Source organism: Plecotus auritus (genome assembly GCF_963455305.1).
Source record: "Plecotus auritus genome assembly, chromosome: 11".
NCBI lineage: Eukaryota > Metazoa > Chordata > Mammalia > Chiroptera > Vespertilionidae > Plecotus > Plecotus auritus.
In genome coordinates, this window is record NC_137777.1 from 12475666 (window position 1) to 12500963 (window position 25298).

The 25298-nt window shown below is 38.6% G+C and overlaps 1 protein-coding gene across 4 annotated transcripts in view; it reads left to right on the plus strand.

Annotated features, from left to right (window-relative positions):
- Positions 1-254: 254 nt before the first annotated feature.
- VPS13B (vacuolar protein sorting 13 homolog B) overlaps positions 255-25298 on the plus strand; it is a 635560-nt gene continuing 610516 nt past the window's right edge. For all 4 annotated transcript variants that reach the window (XR_013959339.1, XM_080646974.1, XM_080646975.1 and 1 more), the window contains exons 1-4: positions 255-484; positions 901-1079; positions 7546-7689; positions 20948-21068. Coding sequence is in view for 3 of the 4 variants with exons in the window: in XM_080646974.1 (XP_080503100.1) it covers positions 933-1079; positions 7546-7689; positions 20948-21068 (412 nt within the window). In the remaining variant the exon portion in view is untranslated. The remainder of the gene's footprint in view (positions 485-900; positions 1080-7545; positions 7690-20947; positions 21069-25298) is intronic.

The window sequence follows — 25298 nt, forward strand, 5'->3', positions numbered from 1 at the left end:
GTCCTGCCCACTGAACCCAAGTTCCTCTTCCCAGGCCTTCCATTTCCCGAGAGAAACAACAACCACTTGTTTTTCAGGGTTTGAAACACTGGGACCCTTTTTCTTCCTCCTCGGACCTACGGCGCGACTGGATCTCCCCCACCTGCGGCCACTCTCTCTGCGGAGCGCCACTTCCGGGTCTACGGTGTCTCCACTTTTCCGGTCCGCCCACCTCCCCCGCCGGCACTTCCGCAAGCCCGGTCCTGACCACCGGCGGGATCGCAGCGGGGACTTAGGCCAGCCGAGTGCAGGAAGCTGCACTGAGTGGTTTCCCCCGCCTGGGAACTCCGGTCCCGCTGCGGAGTCGCGTGGTGGTGGTGGAGGGACAGTTTGTTTTGAGCACCGAGTGCGGCACACCCGGAAGTGGCGGCGCGAAGGAGCAGCCTCACGCCGGGCGGGGTTTTAGGTGCCGGGAGGTGGAAGGGATGCCACGGTACTCTTCGGCGTGAGTGTCAGCCGAGGGTGCAGTAGGGCGGGGGACGGGGGGCGGGGGGCGGGAGCCGGAGCCGGTTTCCTTATGGCTCTGGTTCTGTGGCGGGTTCTGGGAGGCGACGGCCTTATGGGGGCGCCGGGCTGGTGAAGGGGTGCAGCGGCCGGAGGGGCCCCGCTGCGCTTCATTCTCTCGCTGGGGAATCGGTGTCTTCAGGTCACCACCTCTCCCAGTCCTTGGCAGGCGAGTTGCTCCAGGAGCAGAGTCTAATGAGTTTTGTTCTGCTTCTGGGAGGAAACGAGCGGCCGCTTTGGTCGGGACTGTTGCTTTTCGGCCTCTTCTGCCCCTTCTGAAAAGTGCCCCCCCCTTTTTTTCCTTCGTTGCACCACAGACTCAATTACTTCTAATATTTCTGTCTTTACCCCCTTCAGCTTCTGACTTGGACTTCTCTGCACCTTAAACGATGCTGGAGTCATATGTGACTCCAATTTTAATGAGCTATGTGAATCGCTACATCAAGAACTTAAAGCCATCAGATCTGCAGCTTTCACTATGGGGTGGAGATGTGGTTCTCAGCAAGCTCGAGTTAAAGTTGGATGTGCTGGAACAGGTAAACTGTAGTTGTCATTTATTGGACACATTTTTCAGCTTGTTTAGAAGTAACCCGTTGTTCCCTACACTTTGACTTTATGTTTTAAAAATGAATTTTTTTCCCTGTTAAACTATTTTTGGCTACCCTGATACTAGATACCTTCCTTTACAAAATATTTTTTTATGCTGTATCATTAGTGATGGTTTGTTAGAATCGGATCTCCAAAAGTTGCCTCATCAAATAGGAAAACAATGTCATTGTTCTTGTTAGAATTGCTCTTATTTACTCAATTCTCAGGCCTTATCAAACATGTTGATTTACATTGCTAAGTTTTGTGTGATGCTAGAAAATAACACATTCCCATTCTCCCTTTGGGGAATGGAAGGGTCCGAAAGAAAGCAAGATGTTGAGGAAAGTTATGTCTCATAGTAGGAAAGATGACATTACGCATGGCATTCTCAAAGTACAGAGTGGACACCCTGAGAATGCCAGCAAAACTGAAAACTTCTTAGTCAATTTTTTTTTTAGTTTCTTTTTTTTTTTTTAATGTGAGGATACTCTGATCCAAATGAACTGTAACTTCAAAGTTCATATACTTACTATTTCATTAGTACTAAGATATGTCAGGCAACTCTATTAGGTTTGAGAATACGAACGTGTGGAAATTCAGAAGAGTCAAGAGACCAATTGTTTTTTAGGAGATAAGGAAAGAGTTATTCTGATGGTGATAGTTATAAATAATTTTTATATTTCACTCTTTCCACTGTTATTGAATAATCTAGAGTTAACACTAAGAAATAATATTCTGGTTCCTTCCGCTTACTTCAACGTTAATTATGCACACAAATGCTAAGTATGCAGCACAGTTTTTACATATGTATATACCTGTGTAACTGCCATCCAGATCAAGAAATAGAATATTTCCTGCACCCCAAGTGGCTCCCCTGTGTCCCTTTACAATTAATAACCCTCCTAACCCCCCATACAGATGATGGCTATTCTGACTTCTATCAACACAGGCAAATATTACCTGTCCTTGAATTGTAAATAAGTGGGAAATGTGTCTGGCTTCTTCAACATTATAGCTAAGATTAACTCATGTTTTTGCATGAGTGGTAGCTTGTTCTTTGTATTGCCTTGTAGTATTCAGTTGTATAAAGATTCACAATTTACTTCTGCTTTTGACTATTGCAAAGAAAGCTCTTAAGAACATTATTGTACCTGTATTTTGGTGAACATAAGTATTAATTTCCCTTAAGTGTATATCTGGGAGGTAGTCTTAAGTTTAGTTTTAATGGATGTTGCTTTAATGGATATTGCCAAATAGTTTTGTGGAGTGGTTGTAACAATTTACATTCTCACCAACAATGCATGAGGGCCCCCAGTTACTCACATTTTTACTATTATATGATATGTCTGGTATTTTTTATTTCCTTTTATTTTTTGGCTTTAATCATTTTCTGTTTGTCAATTGCAGTTGACATACAATAACATATTAGTTTCAGGTGTACACCCCAATGATTAGACATTATATAACTTACTAATTGATCCTGCTGGTTAATCTCGTACCCATCTGACACCATGCACAGTTATTAGAATACTGTTGACTCTATATTCCCTCTGCTATGCTTTACATCCCCTTGACTATTATGTAACAACCAGTTTGTACTTCTTAATCCATTCGCCTTTTTCACCCATCCCTCCAACCCCCTTCCCATCTGGCAACTGTCAAAATGTTCTGTGTATCTATGAGTCTGTTTCTGTTCTGCTTCTTAGTTTATTTTTTTTTTTTAATTCATTTGTTGACAGATATGTATTTATTGCCATTTTATTGTTCATATATATATATATTTTTATATTTTATTGATTTTTTTACAGAGTGGAAGGGAGAGGGATAGAGAGTTAGAAACATCGATGAGAGAGAAACATCAATCAGCTGCCTCCTGCACACCTCCCACTGGGGATGTGCCCGCAACCAAAGCACATGCCCCTGACCAGAATCGAACCCGGGACCCTTCAGTCCGCAGGCCGACGCTCCATCCACTGAGCCAAACCGGTCAGGGCTATTGTTCATATTTTTGATCTCCCCCCCTTCATTTATTGATTTTAGAGAGAGAGAGGAAGGGAGAGAAAGAGAGAGAGAGACATTTGCTATTCCATTTATCTGTGCATTCATTGGTTGAGTCCTGTATGTGCCCTAAGCAGGATCGAACCTTGGCGTATTGGGATGATGCTCTAACCAACTGAGCTGCTTGGCTTGGCCAGGGCCTCCTCTTCTTTTTCTTAAAGAAGATCCTTTAACATTTCATGTAATACTGGTTTGGTGGTGATGAACTCCTTTAGCTTTTCCTTGTCTGGGAAATTCTTTATATGTCGTGATTCTAAATGACAGCTTTGGTGGGTAGACTAACGTCGGTTGTAGGCCTTTGCTTTTCATCGTTCTGAGTATTTCTTGCTAATCCCTTCTGGCCTGCAAAGTTTGTGTTGAGAAATCAGCTGACAGTCTTATGGGAGCTCCCGCTTAGGTAACTAACTGCATTGCTCTTGGTGCTTTTAAGATTCTCTCTTTGTCTTTAGCCTTTTCATTTTATTTATGATGTATCTTGGTGTGAGTCTCTTTGGGTTCATCTTGTTTGGGACTCTGCGCTTACTGGGGGTAACTACCTTACCTTGATAAGCCAACGGCAATCAAAGCTCCACTACCACAGGATGGTGCAAACATGTTTCGTTGTCTTCTCATTTTGGCAGCCTCCTTGTGTTTGTTTCTGAGTTTTTTTCTGCTAAAGCTCTTGGGCTTGGTAGAGTGGCCCTATGTAGTATTTGTTCTGTAGGGTCCCATGGAACAGCCTCCCCAGTAACCTGAGCAGGGCACTCCAGGGATGACCCCAGACTGATCAGCTGCAAAGACTGGTTGTAATCACCATCCACCATGGAGGATCACTGTGCAGGGGCCCACCCCACAGAGCAGGACTTCTTTCAGCGGTGCTCTGGTGCCAGCTGAGTGAGTTGCTTGTGGAGGTGGTTGGGTGGTGCTTGGACTTGATCTGAAGCTGTCCAGTGGTGTGCTGGCTCTGGGGCCTCCCTGGAGGTGTAGGCCAAGGTCAGCAGCTGCCTGTATTTTGCCTAGGTCCACCTGGCATGAGTTACAAAATGATCTGTAGATGGCTGCTACTTGTGCTTGGCTTGGAAGTGTCCAGGTGAGACTAAGCTGTGAACCAATGCCAGCTGCTGTTAGTGTCGGGCCTGGGGCCACTTAGAGGTATGGAGCACACCAGGGCCAGATGCTGCTTGTTTGAGAGATTTTAGGAAAGTCTGAAGCATGAGCAAAGACAAGCCATTTATATGGGTAAGCCACTGGAAACAGCTTGGGTTGGCCTGCAAGTTGAGTGGGGTCTCAGGGAATCAGTAGAGTGGGGTGAACATGAGCCAGGTTGATGGATCCTGAGATGCTGGCTCTGTGGTGGGGGTGGGGTCCTCAGAAAGGGAACAATGGCTTCTGCTAGAACTTTTGTTTGGCTGCCTTCCAGCTCTGGCCCTGATGCCAGACAATTCATTTCCTCCCCATATGTCCGTGTTTCCTTTCAACCTGCTGCCCAAGTGCTGGAGCTCAGAGGGAGTGAGTCCAAGTAAGTCCGGGTGCGAGCCCTTTAAGAGGAACTGCCTGTGACTCCAGCAGCCCTGCGCCTCACTCATGCACAATCCCTGTTGGTTTTTACAGCCTGAAGTCTGGGGACTTCTCTTCCTGCACTGGAATCCCGAGCTGGGGGGCCTGGTGTGCGGCTGGGACCCCTTGCTCCTGAGGGATGACCTCTCCAGTGGAGGTACTCGTTCTAATTTTTATCCACCACACATGGGTGTGGGGCCAGCCCTCTGTGTCTTCTCCCCTCCTACCAGTCTTGATTTGTTTTTCTCTTTAAATCCCTAGTTGTAGGACTTCTGTTCAGTTAGCTTTCAGGCAATTCTGTATGATGGTTTCCTTTGTAGTGTAGTTGTAATTTTGATGTGGTTGTGGGAGGATGTGTTTACCTATGACACCATCTTAGTATTTTAAATTTAACCTTTTTTGTGGGTGTAAGTAGTATTTCATTTAAAATTGCATTTTCATAATGATTTATGATGTTGGTCACTTTCAGTGTTGTTCATTGGCTATTTGGATATTCTCTTTTGTAAAGTTTCTGATTCTTTAGCCTTTTTAAAAAACATCTTACTGATGTATAGTAGTTCTTTATATATTTTGGAGATGAGTCTTTTGGCAGATATATGTTTTGCAGTATCTTCTCGCAGTGTGTGGCATGTCTTTTTGCTCTCTTAAAAGTGTGTTTTGATGAATAGAGTTCATTTTACTGAGTCCAGTTTATCAATTTTTTTCTTTAACTTTTTTTGTTTGTTAATCCTCACCCAAGGGTTCAGGTGTCTTTTAATTTCTCTCGGAGAAAATTCAGTTGGGCCCATACACTGCAACTTTTGTAGCCATTACACAAATCAGGGAGAGGTAGAGGTGGAAATGTTATTGGCTCATTGTTTATACAGATGTATTTGGAAAGGCATTCAATGCTCATAATGGGAGTGTAGATATAGTATAATTGTGGTTAAGAGCAAGGCTTGGCATCAGATTTTCCAGTGTTGTGTCCTGGCTTTCCTAGATAAAACAGGGAAGTTACTTGACCTTTACTTGACCATGCTTCATAATCTTTATTTGTATTTCCCTTTTGGGGTTCTTATAAGGATTAAATAGTTGCATGTAGGTAAAGTTCTTAGAACAGAGCCTGATACAGAATAATACTCAGTAAACATTGTTTTTGTTATGGACACAAAACAAAATTTAATCTGGGCCAGTTGATTAACGCTTGAAATTATTTCAGCTTTGACTTGTATGCATGCATATAAGCCTAACCAGTGGTCATGGACAACAGGGGGGTGGGGGCATGCGTGGGGAGGGGTCTGGGATGGGAATGGGGGGATGAGGACAAATATGTGATACCTTAATCAATAAAGAAATAAAAAAATAAATTAAAAAAATAAAAAATAAATAAAATTAATGTAATAATGAGAAATATGTAAAAATTTTGACAATAGATTAGAATAGTAGAAATAGATGATTAATATTCTGTCCTTTAGAAAACTTGTGAAAACACACAGTAGGCCCAGATATTTATAATAATAATAATAGTTAGCATCTTAATAATGGTTGTTCTTTGCCTGACCGGCATGGCTCAGTGGTTGAGTGTCGATCTCTGAACCAGGTCACAGTTCTATTGCTGGTCAGGGCACATGCCTGATTGCCTGCTCGAATCCCGTGTGTGTGTGTGTGTGTGTGTGTGTGTGTGTGTGTGTGTGCGCGCGCGCGCGCGCGCGCGCTCAGGAGTCAACCAATCAGTGATTCTCTCTCATCATTGCTATTTCTCTCTCTCCCTCTTCCTTCCTCTCTGAAATCAATAATAATAAAAAAATAATGATTGCTCTTTTAGGAAGATAGTATTCTAATTACTTTATACAAATTGATTAGTTTGATCCCCAAAGATACTACTATTCTTATCCAGATTTTACAGATAAGAAAATGAGTCCCAGATACATTAAACAAGTTGCTCACTGTCCTTGGGCTGATTAAATAGAAGAGTAAGATTTAAATCCATGTCGCTGGCTCCAGAGTTATTACCTACTACCTATATATATTTAGTTATTTTACTATCTTGCTAAACCAAGTAGGTGAGCAATTGTTGGATGAATGAATAAGCGTAATAATGTTTATTTTAATTTTCATAAATAGCGTTACAAGAACTGTAAAAATGTTTTTGAAGTACAATCTAAATAATTTTTTTCTTCCTTTGTTGATTTTTAACAAAAATTTTATTGGGAAGTGAAATAAATTAGTATAAAATGATTGAGTGACAGTTATGTTTTCATTTTTAACTCTCTATCCAATAATAATGGAAACCTGTTAGAAAAACATTTCAAATTTATGGACCATATAGTATCCAGGTACAATCTTTAAGTAAAGTTCAGTAAGTTTTTTGTTAAAGTTAGTCAGCTTTTATTTTGTCAGGTCATACTCCTTTCTCGATTTCAACCCCCCTTTCAACTTGCCTTATAATGCTACTTGTAGTTAATAGCAACTTGGGAACGTACTTTTAGGTGGAGATTTTAAATAATATACCATTGCAGTTATCTCAAGTACTGCTGCTGTCTACTACAGTGACTACTGCCCCCACTACCACTACCATATATGAGCCTTTATCAAGTACTAGGTATTATATATTATTTCCATTCATCAGAGTACAGAAACTCAGGCCTAGACAGGTTCAGTAGTTTAAGTGTAACTTGCACAATTGGTTTTTGTAGTTTAATAAGTTACTAACGCTACTTTTTGATGAACAATAATTGCCAAACTATTTTTGTGTTGTAAGTTTCATTTTATTTTAAGAAAGTAATTTGAATATTAGAATGAAAAAACATCAAGCACTTATTTAATATTTTGTGTCTTAAGGAATTGAAATTACCATTCACTTTTTTAAGTGGACATATTCACGAATTGAGGATCCATGTACCGTGGACAAAACTGGGTTCGGAACCAGTGGTAATCACCATTAACACAATGGAATGCATTTTGAAACTTAAAGATGGAATGCAGGTATGAAATTATTGTTTGTTTATGTTAACCAATTTTCTAGTTATTAGTGTTTGAATATTTCTTTAACTTTTGGGATATGTCAACTTTTACATAAATAAATGTTAGCTTATATACTTATTGTTTTTATATACCTGTTAAGTAACATAATTAATTGCAAAAGGATGTTTTAAATTTGGGTAAAATATCCCAAGGGATATTTTCATACTAATTTCACTTAATCTGATCATAGCCCTAATAGGGATCATGTAGATTGCTATTACCGATATCCTTTAGAAGTGATGTCTGATTGTGTCCAGTTTTTGAATTTTTGCATAATAACTGCATGGCTTTTTATTTATGGGACATTTCTAAATGAGGTGAAAATCTCAAGTTATTTTTGAGAAGATAAAAATATATTAAAATTGCCTTTATTTACCAAATTTCATTGTTGTCTGAGGTTTTGTCATCAGAAACTGATTCTTTTCTGACTTTAAAAAAAAATTGATTTCAGAGAGAGGAAGGGAGAGAGAGGTAGAAACTTCAGTGATGAGAGGTAATTATTCATTGGCTACTTCCTGCGTGCCCCTTACTGGGGATGGAGCCTACAACCCAGGCATGTGCCCTGACCGGGAATCGAACGTGATCTCCTGGTTCATGGGTCAGTGCTCAACCACTGAGCCACACTGGCTGGGCCTTCTCTGACTTATTTATTCTTTAACCCATCTTACATTTTTTTTTAGTGTTTTATTATAAAGGTGTAATATTGATTTTAAGGAGTTTCTACCAAAAATATTCTGGTCTAGGAAGCAAATAGATCTGGAAAGCAGCATAATTATGATAAATTTTTTCCCTTTCATCTTGCAGAAAAGTGGTGTCTCTGTCATTCATTTTTACTACTTTCTCCTTAATCCATATTTAAGTTTCAGTTTTAGGGAAGGCTTTCTGTAACCAAATGAATTGAAGAGAACTTAAGGCAATTTTAGTGTATCCTAAATATAACTTAAATCTATTGAAGTTAGTTAAGGTTAATTATGAATTATTAAAATCATTTCCTAATTTAAGTACATGCTTTGAGTTTCATATCAACCAACTGGGCTGAAATCTTTCTTTTCTTTTCTGAAATCCTTGATTCAGAACCTGTGATATCCAATTTAACTCACTAATGTAGTTTCTCGAAGTAAGTAGACTAGTGCTGTATATTCCCTTGAAAATTTTTTTTGTGAACTTTAAATACTTGGGAGATTGATTTAGAAATCTGTAGATAGTTACATTGCAACAAAGTTTATTTTACATTTTTATTTGGTAATACTTAAATGGTTCTTAGTCATCATCTGTCCTTGGAATTTAATTAAAAAAAAAAAAAAGAAGTCTGGCCTTCATTATGGCACCCATACAGTGCTTCTTATTATGAGAAAAAAAAATCCAGACACTAAGTATTTTTTCAACGGGTAGGTGGAGTTTTCAAGGCCAGATGTCCCATAAGAAACACATTTTAGAAAAGGCAAATTACAACTAATTATAGAGGCTGCAGAAAAAGATTTGTAACACATGACTTAGTGCCACCTAGAACTAATATTTGATATTGGACCATGCAGATGGCTACTGCAGGAATGATCCAGATTTCCTGCTTGCATGGTATTTGAGACTTGAATTTTGTGGTGTGCATAGCAAAAGGTCAAAGTGTCATGATTGTAAACCACTCTCACAACAAGTATTTTTTACAGATGTTTAAAATTTTGATATAGAAAGGATTTGTGAGAATTGCAGCTGACATTTGTACAAATTATTCAGCACCCCTGGAGAGTGTTACTTGGGTTTATGCTAGTGATTGTAATTAATTTTTCAATAAAAACGTTATAGATGAAACACATTTTAAAACAGTTTATTTTCCTATTTGGAGCCTTGATTAGTAAAGTGGGAAATTAAGTTAAAAATTATACATGTACTAATAAACTAAATAATTTTAATTATTTGAAGTTATTATGTTGTAGAATCACAATGAAGAAAAGACTTATTTTCTAAATAAAATTAGTGTAGGATGGTAGGTTAAATGAAGAGGCCTTTTAGAGTTATAGGTATTAATCTGTTAAAGTAATACTATTAATATATGAAAATGTAATAAAATACAATTTAACTGTTAGAAATCTGAGGTTTCATCCAGAAAAGATCATTGCAAAAATATTGCTAAATGCCTTGATAAGGCATGTCTAATTTGTAAAGTTTAATTCTACCAACATTAGTAGATTTCCTCCTCTTTAATGCACTTCAAAAATATTGCTAAGATTATTATATAATTTCCTTCACAAAGGACAATTACAGAGATTTATAATGATTTCAGTGTGACTCTAGTGATAATAGTTATAATATACTAATGTACTGCCTTAGCATATCTTTGTAATCAAATTTAATTATAGAGATTTTTCCCATTGAGAAGGTGACCAAATTGTATTAGTTAAGATAAGTTATTTTCAATAAATTGATATTTCACTCAGATATTTATTAACTTTTTGCTATTGACTCTGAGAGACATATTTGTTGCCAGTTCATACCCCCCTTTACATCTGCAGATTTTAATTGTGTACTTTTTTTTTCTTTTCCTTCTTTGGTCTTCACATACAGAATTTAATTCATGACATCATGACATATCATTGTTAATGGCCCAAGTCTGATTTGTCTGTTTATTTAGCTAGTTTAGTCAGCTCTAGTCTAATACTTGTGGACCCATTCCATTGGTCTGTATGTCTGTTCTTATGCTAGTACCAGGCAGTTTTAAGAACAGTGGCTTTGTAATACAGCTTGATATCTGGTATTGAGATCCCTCCTACATTGTTCTTTCTCAGGATTGCTGTGGCTATTCGGGGTCTTTTTTTATTCCAGATGAATTTTTGGAGAGTTCTTTCTAGGTCTGTGAAATATGCTGTTGGTATTTTAATGGGGAGTGCGTTGAATCTATAGATTGCTTTGGGTAGTATGGACATTTTAATGATGTTGATTCTACCAATCCATGAACACGGTATGCTCTTCCATCTATTTATGTCTTCCTCTATCTCTTTTTTCAATGTCCTGTAGTTTTCTGAGTAGAGGTCTTTTACCTCCTTAGTTAAGTTTATTCCCAGGTATCTTAATTTTTTTGGTGCGATGGTAAATGGGATTGTTTTCTTAGTCTCTCTGAAAGTTCACTGTTGGTGTATAGAAATGCCATAGATTTCTTGGCATTAATTTTGTATCCTGATACATTGCCAAATTCATTTATTAAGTCTGATAATTTTTTGATGGAGTCTTTAGGGTTTTCTATGTACAGTATCATGTCATCTGCGAATAATGACAATTTTACTTCTTCTTTTCCAATTTGGATGCCCTTTATTTCTTCTTCTTGTCTGATTGCGGTGGCTAGCACTTCCAGTACTATGTTGAACAAGAGTGGTGAAAGGGGGCATCCCTGTCTTGTTCCTGTTCTTAGGGGAGATGGTTTTAGTTTTTGCCCATTTAGTATGATATTAGCTGTAGGTTTGTCATATAAGGCTTTTATTATGTTGAGGTATGATCCCTCTATTCCCACTTTGCTTAGCGTTTTTAACAGAAAAGGGTGTTGGATTTTGTCAAATGCCTTTTCTGCATCAATTGATATGATTATGTGATTTTTGTCTCTCACTTTGTTTATGTGATGTATCACGTTTATTGATTTGTGGATATTGTACCAGCCTTGCATTCCTGGAATAAATCCCACTTGGTCATGGTGTATGATCTTTCTAATGTAATGCTGGATCCGGTTTGCTAGAATTTTGTTGAGGATTTTAGCATCTATGTTCATGAGGGATATTGGCCTGTAATTCTCTTTCTTTGTGGTGTCTTTATCTGGTTTTGGGAATAGGGTTATGCTGGCTTCATAGAAAGAGTTTGGAAGTGTGCCTTCCTCTTAATTTTTTGGAATAGTCTGAGAAGGATTGGTTTTAGTTCTTCTTTGAATATTTGATAAAACTCCCCTGTGAAGCCATCTGGTCCAGGGCTTTTGTTTGCTGGAAGCATTTTGATGACTGTTTCAATTTCATCAGTAGTTATCAGCCTATTCAGGTTTTTTTGAATCTTCCTGGTTGTGTTTGGAAGCTTGTATTTTTCTAGGAACGTGTCCATTTCGTCAAGGTTGTCCAGTTTGTTGGAGTAGAGTTGTTCATAGTATTTTTTTACAATCCTTTATATATCTGTGGGGTCAGTTGTTACATCACATCTTTCATTTCTGATATTGTTGATTTGGGCCCTCTCTCTCTGTTTCTTGGTGAGTCTGGCTAGAGGTTCATCAATCTTGTTTATCCTTTCAAAGAACCAGCTCTTGGTTTCATTGATCTTATGTATTTTTTTTTTTTTTTTTCTCTGTATCATTTATTTCTGCTCTGATCTTTATCATCTCCTTCCTTCTGGTTACTGTGGGCTTTTCTTGTTGCTCTCTTTCTAGTTATTTAAGTTGCAAGGTTAGATAATTTATTACCATTTTTCTTGTTTTTTGAGGTAGGCCTGTAGACCTATGAACTTCCCTCTCAGGACTGCTTTCATTGTGTCCCATAGTTTTTGGATTGTTGTGTTTTCATTGTCATTTGTTTCCAGGATGCTTTTAATTTCTTCTTTAATCTCTTTGGTAACCCAATCATTGTTTAATAGTATGCTATTTAGCCTCCAAGTGTTTGATTTTTTTTCATTGTTTTTATTGTAGTTGATTTCTAGTTTTATGCCATTATGGTCTGAGAAGATACTTGTTATGATTTGTATCTTCTTGAATTTAAAGAGACTTTGCCTGTGTCCTAATATGTGCTCTATCTTTGAAAATGTTCCATGTGCACTGGAGAAGAATGTGTACTCTGTAGCTTTAGGGTGAAATGTTCTAAAGATGTCAAGTCCATCTGATCTAGTGAGTCATTTAGGATTGCTGTTTCTTTGCTGATTTTTTGTTTAGATGATTTATCCAGTGGTGTCAGTGGGGTATTAAAGTCCCCTACTATGACTGTATTGCTATCAGTCTCTCCCTTGATATCTTCCAGAAGTTGTTTTATGTATTTAGGTGCTCCTGTATTGGGTGCATATAAGTTTACCAGAGTTATATCTTCTTGTTGAATTGCTCCCTTTAGCATTATGTAGTGGCCTTCCTTATCTCTTGTTATGGCCTTTACTTTGAGGTCTATTTTGTCAGATATAAGTATCGCAACCCCAGCTTTTTTCTCATTTCCATTTGCCTGAAAAATGTTTTCCATCCCTTCACTCTCAATCTGTGTGAATCCTTTGTTCTGAGGTGGGTCTCTTGCAGATAGTAAATATATGGGTCATGTTTTCTTATCCATTCAGCTACCCTATGTCTTTTGATTGGTGCATTTAATCCATTTAGGTTTAATGTTATTGATAAGTCCTTGTTTGTTGTCATATTTTTCCTTAATGTTTGTGCTTCTTCTTGCCTTCCTCTTTCTTCTTATTACAGCAGTCCCTTTAGCATTTCTTTCATTGCTGGCTTGGTAGTGATAAATTCTCTTAGCCCTTTTTTGTCTGTGAAGCTCCTTATTCCACCTTCAATTTTGAATGATAGCCTTGCTGGCTATAGTATTCTTGGGTTCAGTCCCTTGCTTTGCATCACTTTGTAAATTTCATTCCATTCCCTTCTGGCCTGGAGTGTTTCTGTTGAGAAATCCATTGATATTCTAATAGGAGATCCCTTGTAGATAACTTTCTGTCTCTCTCTGGCAGCCTTTAAGATTCTTACTTTGTCGTTTGTATTCGCCAATTTAATTATGATGTGTCTTGGTGTCGGTCTTTTGGGGTTCATCTTGTTTGGGACTCTATGTGCTTCTTGGACTTGCATAGTTTTTTTCTTGCCAATATCAGGGAAGTTTTCTGTCATTATTTCTTCAAACAGGTTTTCTATCCCTTGCTTCTCTTCCTCTCTTTCTGGTACCCCTGTTATGTGAATGTTGTTTCGTTTTGTGTAGTCCCAAAGCTCCCTTAGGCTCTCCTCTTGCTTTTTAAGTCTTCTTTTCAGTTCCTGCTGTGTTTTTTCCCTATCTTGTCTTCTAATTCGCTGATGCGGTCCTCAGCCTCTTCTAGTCTACTGTTTAAGCCTTCCATTGTGTTCTTTATTGCGGCTATGTCATTCTTCATCTCTTCTTGGTTCCTTTTCATGTTGGTGACATTCTCATTCAGCTCCTTATAATTCTCATTGAGTTGTGTGTATTTGTCATTGAGTTGTGTATATTTGTTATCCAGCCGTTTGAGCATCCTTATAACCATTACTCTGAATTCTTTCTCTGGTATGTTGCTAGCCTCAATTTCATTTAACTCCCTTTCTGGTGATTTCTCTTTTTCTTTCCTTTGGGGATTGCTTTTTTGTCTTCCCATGTTTTGCTGTAATGTTTTAATTGTAGATCCTATTGCTTTGCTACTCAGGTTCTTTTGGGGATGGTGCTACTGGTGTGATCTCTCAGGTCTCCTGGGCTTGGTAATCTAGTGTAGCTCCCTACTTGAGCTATTTGGGTTTTCTTGATGTAGGCCTGCGAGCTGGAAAGGCGCAACTGCAGTGTCTAGAAGTCAGCAGCCGTGGGGGGGGGGGGTGTCCCAATTTTTGCTGTCTTGCGCCCTTGATTGAAATCACGCATGCCCAGCGGGAACTCACAGTGGCCCCCAGGGACTGCCTGTTGGGGTAATGGGGCTCAGGGGGACTGTGCTCTGGAAAGGCGTGACTGTGGTGTTCAGAGTTCTGTAGTTGTGGGGTGGGCAGACTCAGCTTTGCTGCTGCACCTGTGGTGGATAGGCGCACATGCTCCCAGTGGCGGTTCACAGGGGCACCCACAGTGCATTTGCCAGTGAGGCACACTGAGGCACTCTGAAGGGCCCTGGCACTGAAGCCACATAATTGAGGCGTCTGTGGGCAGGTGTGGGGAGGGGGAGTGCGTCCCTGTTTGTCCAGGATCACACCCAGCGAGAGCTCACAGTGGCTCCCATGAGCGCCCTGTGGATAGATGGGCTCAGGGTGCTTGCCCTTGGAAATGCGCGACTGTGGAAGTCCCTTTTCCTGAGCAGAGCTCTGATGCACTCTGAGGTGCCCTGACACTGAAGTTGCACAGCTGGGGTGTCCGTGGGCAGTTATTCAGGAAGAGGTAGTTCAGAATTTCTACTGCGGGGCAGTGCGCCCTTGTCTGTACAAAATCACACCCAGCGGGGGCGCCCAGTGGCTCCCAGGCGCTGCCTACGGAGTGGTGTGCTCTGGATGCCTGTGCGCTGGAAACGCGTGAATGTGCTGTCTGGAGTTCTGCCACTGGGGAGGGGGAAGTTGCACTTACTGCTGCCAGATCGGTGCACCTTTGGAGGTGGAGGTCCCAGGGTCTGCGGGGCTGCGGGTGGGGCAGCAGGATTTTGGCTGAGTGGCTGCTGGGTCGCGGGCAGTTCCAAGGCCTGTCTGGTTAGTGGTGCTGATGAGTTCCTAGAAAAGGCTGTTCTCCCCTTCAAGATGGTATGGCCTCCGTGCCCTAGTCTCGCAGTCCAGGGAGTGCTGCTGTTTTTTGAATGTATCCCTTCAAATTCATATGTTGAAATCCTAACTCCCAAATATGATGGAATTAGGAGGTGAGGGTTTTTGGAAGTGGCGCCCTTGTGAATGGGATTAGTGCCTTATAAGAGGTTCCAGAGAGATTCCTACTTCCTTCTGTCATGTGAGGACACAGTGAAAGGGCGCCAGCTGTGAACCAAGAAGAAGTCCCTCACAGGACTATGTTGGCTGGCCCCTTTGATCTTGGACTTTCTAGCCTCCAGAGCTAAAATAAATTTCTATTGTTTATAAGCTACCCCATCTGTGGTATTTTGTTGTAGCAGCCCAAATAGATTCCTTTTTTATAGCTGAACTAGAGACCTGATGCATGAAAATTCGTGCAAGAGTAGGCCTTCCTTCTCCCGGCTCCTGGCACCGGCTGCCCTCTGGCACCAGGCACCCTGGACCTGGGCTTCCCTCCTCCTCCTGCTGGCAGGCACCCAGGACCCAGGAGGCTTCCCTCTGGCTGCTGCGGCCCTGGCTTCATCCAGAAGGATGTCCGGTCTAATTAGCATATTACCCTTTTATTATAATAGGTAATACTGCATTTCATAGCTGATATATATGTATACACACATGCTGTGTATATACACCACATTTCCTTCAGCTATTCATCCATATTGCTTCCATATCTGGACTATTGTGAGTAATGCTGCAATGAACATGGGAATGATGCAGATATCTCTTTAAAGCAGGATATTGTTTCCTTTGGATATATACCCAGAAGTGGGATTGCTGGATAATATGAAAGTTCTATTTAAAAAGTTGTGAAGAACCTCCTTACTGTTTTCCATATCGACAGGATCAATTTACATTACCACCAACAGTGTTCTGAGGTTTTCTTTTTTAAACATTTATCTCTTGTTTGATAGTCACATCTTAACAGGTGTGAAGTGATAGAGCACTGTGGTTTTGATTTGCATTTGCCTGATGGTTAGTGATATTTAGCACCTTTTCAGCTACCTGTTATCCATTTCCATATATTCTTTAGAAAAATGTTTACTAATTTTCTTTGCTCATTTTAAAATAGGATTTTTTTTTTTGCTGTTGAGTTTTATGTTTATTTTATATTTTAGATATTAACCCCTCACACAGCTTGCAAATATATTCCCCCATTCTAAAGGTTAACTTTTTATTTTTGTGATAGCTCCCTTTGCTATGCAGAAACTTTTTAATATGATATGGTCCCATTTATTTTTTCTTGACTTCTGTTGCCTGTGCTTTTGGTATTATATAAAAAAATAATTGCCAAGAACAATGTCAAGGAGCTTACTCCCTATGTTTTTTTTCTAGTAGTTTTCAAGTTTCAGGTCTTACATTTAAGCTTTTAATCAATTGTGAATTTATTTTTATGTGTGGCGTAATTCTTGTTTGCCATGTTGGATACTGAGATATATGAGGAAATCTCAGTTTCATGAAGGACTTTCTAAGAATGTTATGAATCAATTAAAATATGGGGTTGTAATGGAAGTGCTAGTACAGCCTTAATTATAGTGTTCAATGTCGTGGCCTTTTTTCTTTTTTTCTGTAGGGCACAGTCTTTTCAAACCTTGTTTTTTGAGACATTTTCCTGACTTCTTAGTATATGTGGTACTGAGTATTTACTGTTTACTTGGCCTTTTCTCATAGGGACGATAATAGAAAAACATGGTGAGAATTGTGCCATTTAATAGCAGTGTGATTTTGAACTATTAATCTCATCATTCCTTAGTTTCCTTATCTTTAAATAGGGATACTTTTGCACAGGGAGTAGGGTCTAATTCATAGCATTGTTAAGAGGTTTAAGACATATGAATATAATGTGATTATTACCAGTAGGTGACACATTGGAAGTGCCATAAATAAAACAATTTGTGCCTTTTGTCTCTTTTTTCTCCCTTCCTGCCTTTCTTCTTCCCTTCCCTTTCTCCGTGCTTTCCCGTCTTTCTTTCAAGTTTAGTGATTACAGGAAGGGCTTTTTGGTCAGACAGATCTGGGCATTCATCCCAGCTCTCTCACTTCCTGTCTTTCTGGCCTTGGAACATCTTCAGCTCTAATTTTCTCATCCTTAAAATACTGAGGCCTGGCACAGATAAGTGCTCAATAAAGGTCATTGCTGACTAACTTAAATTATTCTTAATCTTTTATGCATATAAGTATTATTTCTTAAGTAGGTAAGTAAAATACCTAGATAAGGGTACTACCTACCTATTTTTTTCTCAAACTGCCTAACACATATTTTTCTTTGACCAGATATTCCTTGCTCAGGGAAGTTATATATAAGAAAAAAAAAGTACAGTTTTATTCTGTTCAGGCACCCAATTCCGCTTTGTGAATTGTGCTAAAAATTAGATGGTAGAATGTGATTTAGGCCAGAATGCCTCAGTATAACTTTTGTTCTTTTCTCCCTTAATTTTCGCCTATTTCACCTTCCAAATCTAAGAGTGGATTTAATCACTTTAATTCAGTAGTTTAAATAAAGGGGAGGAGGAGCGGTTGGCACCGTGGTGCTCGCCTGTTGATAGGAAGAAAAGGGATGCCATAGGAAATAATAAGCAAATTTTCCCTGACTTGTTGCTGTTAGCTGGCGTAGTTTGTTCTCTGCCTGGGGCAGTATCTGGGTCAGGTGGCTCTGTGTGTGAAAAGAACCAGAGGACAGATGGCTAATGACTGTATCCTCTGGGGAAAAGGCTCAGGTCCTGTTACTGACGACCATGGATCTCAGAGATAGAAGAGTGGCCCCAGCACACTGGTTTAGAGTTAGTACAGTGATCTTTTTCATTGTTAAAACGTCTCCTAATGAATGTTCAGCTTTGGCCTGTCAGGTTAGCTAGTCCTCCTTTTGGGGAGATTAAGTAAAAGAATGCAAGGGAATGTCAACTCTCTTCTTCTCCAGCCTCTCATAACCCTTACCCTTACCCTGGATGGGAGAGAAGACAGAAGCAGCTTCTGTGGCTGAAGTTGATGTGTGAAGAGAGAGGGACATACACAATCTTCCTTTCCTTAATGTACTTGGCATTTTTAAATACTGAAATTAAGTTTATTGATAGTACTGTCAGGGTAGAGGTGAAGCAGAGATTCTCGTTTCTCCCCGGCTCTCTCTTGGGTTCTCCAAGTGTGTGCTTCTGCTTTGGTGGCTTGATTTGGCTCTGACTTTCCGAAGCACAGTGTGACTCTTAGACATTCTTTATTGCATCTGACAATTGACATTGTACTTGTTACTGGAGAGGACAGAGGTGAATGTCTCTAAGAACTTTGTAGCAGTTTATTTCCCAGTCCTCACATGCTGTTTCAGGAGCTTTTGGTGACTAGAGCTGCCAAATGATACTTAGTCCTTTGCTTGCCAAGTTTGGTGCCACAAGGTGGAAGAGCATAAAGCACATTACTTCTTGGTTCTGCTTTTCAGTTTCTCCTTCCTCAGCTCTTGCATTTTAACCTCTGTTTTTTTTAAAACAAGGACTTGGAATGATTCATTCACTTGTTTTAAGTTTTGTCCTCAATCTTTTTCATACCATTGTGAATCTGGGAGTTGACGGTTTTCAAGTTTTAATTGACTAGCCCTATGAGGGCTGAGGTGAAAAGTATGCTACATGAGTCCATGACCTGTCATTATGAAAGCAATGGATCTATGTACATACAGTGTTTGGCACATTTTTCTTGTGTTAGGAACTTTTGTAAGGAAATGACATTCTTGCTTGTTTCATGAGGAGCAAAGGGATAGTATTTTCAGAACTAGCTAGGTGGTCCTCAGGAGAAAACATTCTTTTGCCATGAAATATGTTTACCAGACATTTTGGAAAAATTGCCACCTAAATAAGAAAGATGTAATTGTGCCCGGCTGGTGGGGCTCAGTGGTTGAGCATCAACTTATGAACCAGGAGGTCATGGTTTTATTCCTGGTCAGGCACATGGCCGGGTTGTGGGTTCAAGCTCCAGTGGGGGGCATGCAGGAGGCAGCTGATGGATGATTCTCTCTATTATTGATGTTTCTATCTTTTTCTCCCTCTCTTTTCCTGTCTGAAATCAATAAAAATATATTTAAGACAAAAAAGAGAAAGATATAACTGTAATGTGTTTGGGGTTAAATATTATCTCAAAACATTTTAGCTAGTGTATTTGAGAACAGAGATTCTTTTATTAAAATTAGAGCCTTTCAGTGAAGTAAAATGTGTAATAGTCCAACGTGATGCATATTGGTTAAAAGCTGATGAACTCAAACTAATGATGGAAGTAATTCCAGATATTTTTTTCTTTTCTTTCTTTTCTTTTTTTTTTTTTTTTTGGTGCTAATCCTCATGCCAGGGTATTTTTTCATTGATTTATTTTTTATTTTTTTAGAGATAGTGGAAGGTAGGGTGGGAGGGCGGGAGGGAGGGAGAGAAAGATAGATAGATAGAGAGATATCAATTGGTTGCCTCCTGCACATATCCCGACCAGGGCCAGGGATCCAACCTGTCCTTGACCAGGAATTGAATCTGAGACCTTTTGGTGGCAGGCTGACGCTCTAACCACTGGACCACACTGGCCAGGGCAGTAATTTCTGTTTTAATAGTAAATATTATAATTCTTGTTTGCTTTATTTTTTATTTAATTGGGTCAGGATTGAATGGAAGCTGACTTATAATTGAAACAAAATGTAATTGAAATGAAAACAAGTTCAAGTTATCAAAAGAATTATTTTCTAATTATACTGTATGTGCAACCATAATTTTCTATCTATAGTTGAGAAAGAAGGTTTACATATTTGGTAATGTTTGTTTCATAGTATATATTTTTATGAGTGCCATGATTTATGCTCATTTTTAAAGTACACTGAAATTTCAGGTTAATTATAAATTTGTTTAAAAAAGTTATTTAGTTTGTTTTTCTTTTGAATAATAAAAACGTGTAGTTTGTAGGGAAGCTTTATTCATTGTGTCTTTTTTTTAACTATTTGAAAACTCATATTTAGCCCATGTTCTCTACCATTTTTTTGCTACTAATAATTTTTGAAAAATAAAAATGACTTGTTCTTTCTTTTGCTTTAAAATGTTTGTCATCTTGTGCATGCCAGATTTATTAGACTGCAGTAGTTTTTAGTGCATTTTGGCTGGAATGTTTATTATGACATCACTGTAATCTATATACAGTATGTGATTTCAGATGGTTTCAGTGTTAAATATTTTTATAATTATGCTAGTTTTGGCAGTTCACTTGGAATTTTTTCACATCTCTTTAATGAACATGTTTTACTTCTGGGCTTTTGAGACAACCATATGTTTCAAAAATTAATAGTGTGCTTTTAATGTTAACGTTGTGCAGAAGTGTATGACTGCAGACATTTTTAAGGATGTAAGTTGAACTAAAAGTAATTACAGCAAAGTTTTATTCATAGTAGTAGTCTTTTAGTATTTAGAGTCTATAACATCCCCCAAAATAACAGAAGATGTCATTGTAAAGATTGAATGGTGAAGTTGTTTTATGGAATGAAACATTGTGAAGTTTGTTTTGTATTAACTTAAAATGAATATAATTTCATACGAAATTTTATTTTTGTTTGATAGCAAATATTTTACTTTTTTATTGTATTGAAGTTGCAAACACATTTTTTCTTCTGCTAATATATCGCTAACATTTGAAGCCATACTATCATGTAAAAGATTAATCTTTTATTATTGTATCATTTTCTTAGTATGGTATCAAATAAGAATTTTTGTTTTCTAAAGGAGGTCTTATTTGCTGCTTTCTTTAAAATCAATATAGGATGACCATGAAAGCTGTGGTTCTAATTCTACCAACCCTAGTACTACTGAGAATACAAAATCATCAGTAAAACCTCGAAGAATTCAGCAGGCTGCTCCTACAGATCCTGATTTGCCACCAGGTAACTTCTAATGGGCTTGATAAAGCCAAAATTTCACCTATTATTAATTGTTGTAACCCTTTGTAGAATTCACACTTTCAGTATTCTTTAGTGCTATGACATATTTAGACTGTATGTGCATGTGCATTTGTTGCATGAATTTAGAACAGGTTGAGTCCAGAGCCCTCAGGAATGTCTTTCATTCAAACTTTGAATCTCTTTTGCAGTAGTTTGTTTCTTAAGTTTCTTTTTTATGTTCTCTCCTTGAAACAACTTGCCTCTGATTTCCCACACATAGTATTTTTGTCCTCCTGGCTTCTTGATAAACAGAGGCAAGGCACTAGATTGTTTTGAGTTTCTAGAAACTATAAAATTCACTAACAGAGACACAGAGTTTTTTAATTGGGAGAGACCATCTGTTCTATTTTCTGAAAATTTTATTTACCTGAACAGTAGTGACTTATAAAAGTTCCGTGATAAATATTTAATGAAGAAAAAAACACTGATCATTACATGTTAGTTCTGTGGCCAAAGTGCATTGCTGTCTTTTTACAGTTAGGAATTGTTTATCAGTTACTTCTTTTTTATTTTATTTATCAGTCACTTCTATTTTCTGAGATGTAGGTGACATTGGTATACACTTGCTCTCTGTGCCAAAGGTTTGAAGGCTTTCTGCTTGTTTTAACCTAGTTAATTTTTGACAGTCTTCTGGCACCATTTGCTTTACCTCTGAGAGGCTGGAATTAGGTACACAATTTCATAGCCCTCCTCCCTCAAATATATGTTCTACGTTACATTTGAATTGAACATTTTTAACTAGTGTTACAGTGATGTTAACACTGATGCTCTGTATTCTTCAGAACTCTGTACCTAAAAGGCCTCAGTAATCTCTCTGGCTTTAGAATAGATTAATTGCTATAGTTTGAGAAGGTGCCGGAAGATATTTTATTACTGAACATTTCTAATTCTACCTAGAATAGTGTGGTGGTTTTGGTGCTTTCTAAATTTCTTCTTGCTAATTAACTCCTTGGGAAAAACTCCTGGTGTTTTAAATTAACCTGTAAATTAAATTAAACTGTAGCTTGTTCTTATTTATTAATTGGGTAACCTTTTTACCCCTCCAAATTTCTAATTTCATATACCCCCAAACTTATTCTACCAGCTCATTTTATAATATGCAAAGAATAATCCTGGCAAAGAATAATCAGTTTTAGGTTTAACATTTGAGTCTCATTACATTTTTTTCCTTCCCTTTCCCATTTCTTTTCTTTTGTTAATCCTCACCTGAGGATATTTTTTCCATTGATTTTTAGAGAGAGTGGAAGGGAGGGGGGGAGAGAGATAGAGAGATAGAGAGAGAGTGATGTGAGAGAGACACATCAATTGGTTGCCTTCCACCCCCCCCCGCGCCCCCCCCCCCCCCCACTGGAGATAGTTTGTGCCCTTGACTGGGAATTGAACCTGCAACCCTCTGTTGCGAGGGCCATAGCTCTACCCATTGAGAATACCACCAAGGCGCATTTTTCTTCTAAGAAATGACTTGTTTAAGAAAGATTTAATGCTTTTGTCAATTGTGAATTTCACAGATAACTAACAACCTTCTGTGGGCTAACTTGCATGTACACAAAATAGGTGCCAGATTTTTAATGAGTCTTTTTAGAGCCTGTATTGGAATTTATACTGATATCCAGAATTAGGAGAAGTGGTCTATTTTAGGAGCATAAAACATAAAAACATAAAGGTAACATAAAACATTCTATTTTTGTGGTATTAAGCAGAGCTGTGTTCTACCTGAACGACTTGAGGTAGCTTTTGGATTAACATGTGCTTTTCTGCCTTACCTAATAGAAGGACTCATATCCTCTTTTATGCTGACATAAATCACAGTTAAGGAGTTGCTTTAGGAAGTAACTGAACTTGTTGGGCAATTACTGGGAGGCAAAGCAGCTAAACATAATCTTGCCAAAGGGGAGAAAAGGGGATAATTTGAGAATCCGGTTGGATAATGGTAAATCATTTTATTTCAAGGTTAAGTCATATGGTTATTTGAGGACTCATTTCTGGTAACCTTATCCTGCCCAGGAACTAATTTTCTTTCATAGTAGAGGTGAATTCTTGCTCTCAGAATTTTCTAGAGCAAAGTTATTTTTTTCAGTATCTGTGTTTACTATTTTAGAGTTTGAACATTTGCATTAATCCAGAGATGCTTACTGAAAAAAGTTTTGGTGTTGCCAATAGTTGTTTTACACCCCTGAAGGTTGAGTGACTTTCTAATAGGAAAAGACTAGAGTCAATATATAATCTTTTCTTTGCAAGCTCTATTCTTGATATCTAGAACAATCTTTTTCAGATTATGATTCTTGACCAATTAGTGTATTATGAAAACATTTAGTGAGTCATGGTGTGAATTAAAAAATATGTGGCATAGAATAGAAAACCTGGTAGCGTACATCATGCAGTACAGGGCAGTAATATTTCAAGAAACTTTTTAAAAAAAATTTAATAAATCTTTATTGTTGAGATTATTACAATTGTTCCTCTTTTTCCCCCCATAGCTCCCCTCCACCCGCTTCCCACCCCACCCTCTGCCCTTACCGCCCCCCCCACTGTCCTCATCCATAGGTGTATGATTTTTGTCCAGTCTCTTCCCGCACCCCCCACACCCCTTTCCCCCGGAGAATTGTCAGTCCACTCCCTTTCTATGCCCCTGATTCTATTATATTCACCAGTTTATTCTGTTCATCAGATTTTTTTATTCACTTGATTTTTAGATTCACTTGTTGATAGATATGTATTTGTTGTTCATAATTTTTATCTTTACCTTTTTCTTCTTCTTCCTCTTCTTAAAGAATACCTTTCAGCATTTCATATAATACTGGTTCGATGGTGATGAACTCCTTTAGCTTTTTCTTATCTGTGAAGCTCTTTATCTGCCTTTCAATTCTGAATGATAGCTTTGCTGGGTAGAGTAATCTTGGTTGTAGGTTCTTGCTATTCATCACTTTGAATATTTCTTGCCACTCCCGTCTGGCCTGCATAGTTTCTGTTGAGAAATCAGCTGACAGTCGTATGGGTGCTCCCTTGTAGGTAACTAACTGTTTTTCTCTTGCTGCTTTTAATATTCTCTCTTTGTCTTTTGCTCTTGGCATTTTAATTATGATGTGTCTTTTTTTTTTTTAATAAATCTTTATTGTTCAGATTATTACAAGTGTTCCTCTTTTTTCCCCCCATAGCTCCCCTCCACCTGATTCCTCACCCCACCCCATGCCCTTAGCCCCTGCCACTGTCTTCATCCATAGGTGTAAGCTTTTTGTCCAATCTCTTCCCGCACCCCTCACACCCCCACCCCCCTGAGAATTGTCAGTCCACTCCCTTTCTATGTCCCTGATTCTATTATATTCACCAGTCCATTCTGTTCTTCAGATTTTTTTATTCACTTGATTTTTAGATTCACTTGTTAGTAGGTATGTATTTGATGTCATTTTGTTGTTCATAATTTTTATCTTTACCTTTTTCTTCCTCCTCTTCTTAAAGAACACCCTTCAGCATTTCATGTAATCCTGGTTTGGTGGTGATGAACTCCTTCAGCTTTCTCTTGTCTGTGAAGCTCTTTATCTGACCTTCAACTCTGAATGATAGCTTTGCTGGGTAGAGTAATCTTGGTTGTAGGTTCTTGCTGTTCATCACTTTGAATATTTCTTGCCACTCCCGTCTGGCCTGCATAGTTTCTGCCGAGAAATCAGCTGACAGTCGTATGGGTGCTCCCTTGTAGGTAACTAACCGTTTTTCTCTTGCTGCTTTCAAGATTCTCTCTTTGTCTTTTGCCCTTGGCATTTTAATTATGATGTGTCTTGGTGTGGTCCTCTTTGGATTCCTCTTGTATGGGGTTCTGTGTGCTTCCTGGACTTGTAAGTCTATTTCTTTCACCAGGTGGGGGAAGTTTTCGGTCATTATTTCTTCCAGTAGGTTTTCAATATTTTGCTCTCTCTCTTCTTCTGGCACCCCAAAAATTCGGATGTTGGTACGCTTAAAGTTGTCCCAGAGGCTCCTTACACTATCTTCAGTTTTTTGGATTCTTTTTTCTTTTTGTTTTTCTGGTTGGGTGTTTTTTGTTTCCTCATGTTTCAAATCTTTGGTTTGATTCTTGGGGTCCTTTGATCTATAGTTGAGTTTCTGTATATTCTTTATTTCAGACAATGTATGCTTAATTTCTGACTGGTCCTTTTCCATTTTTTTGGCATTCTCATTAAG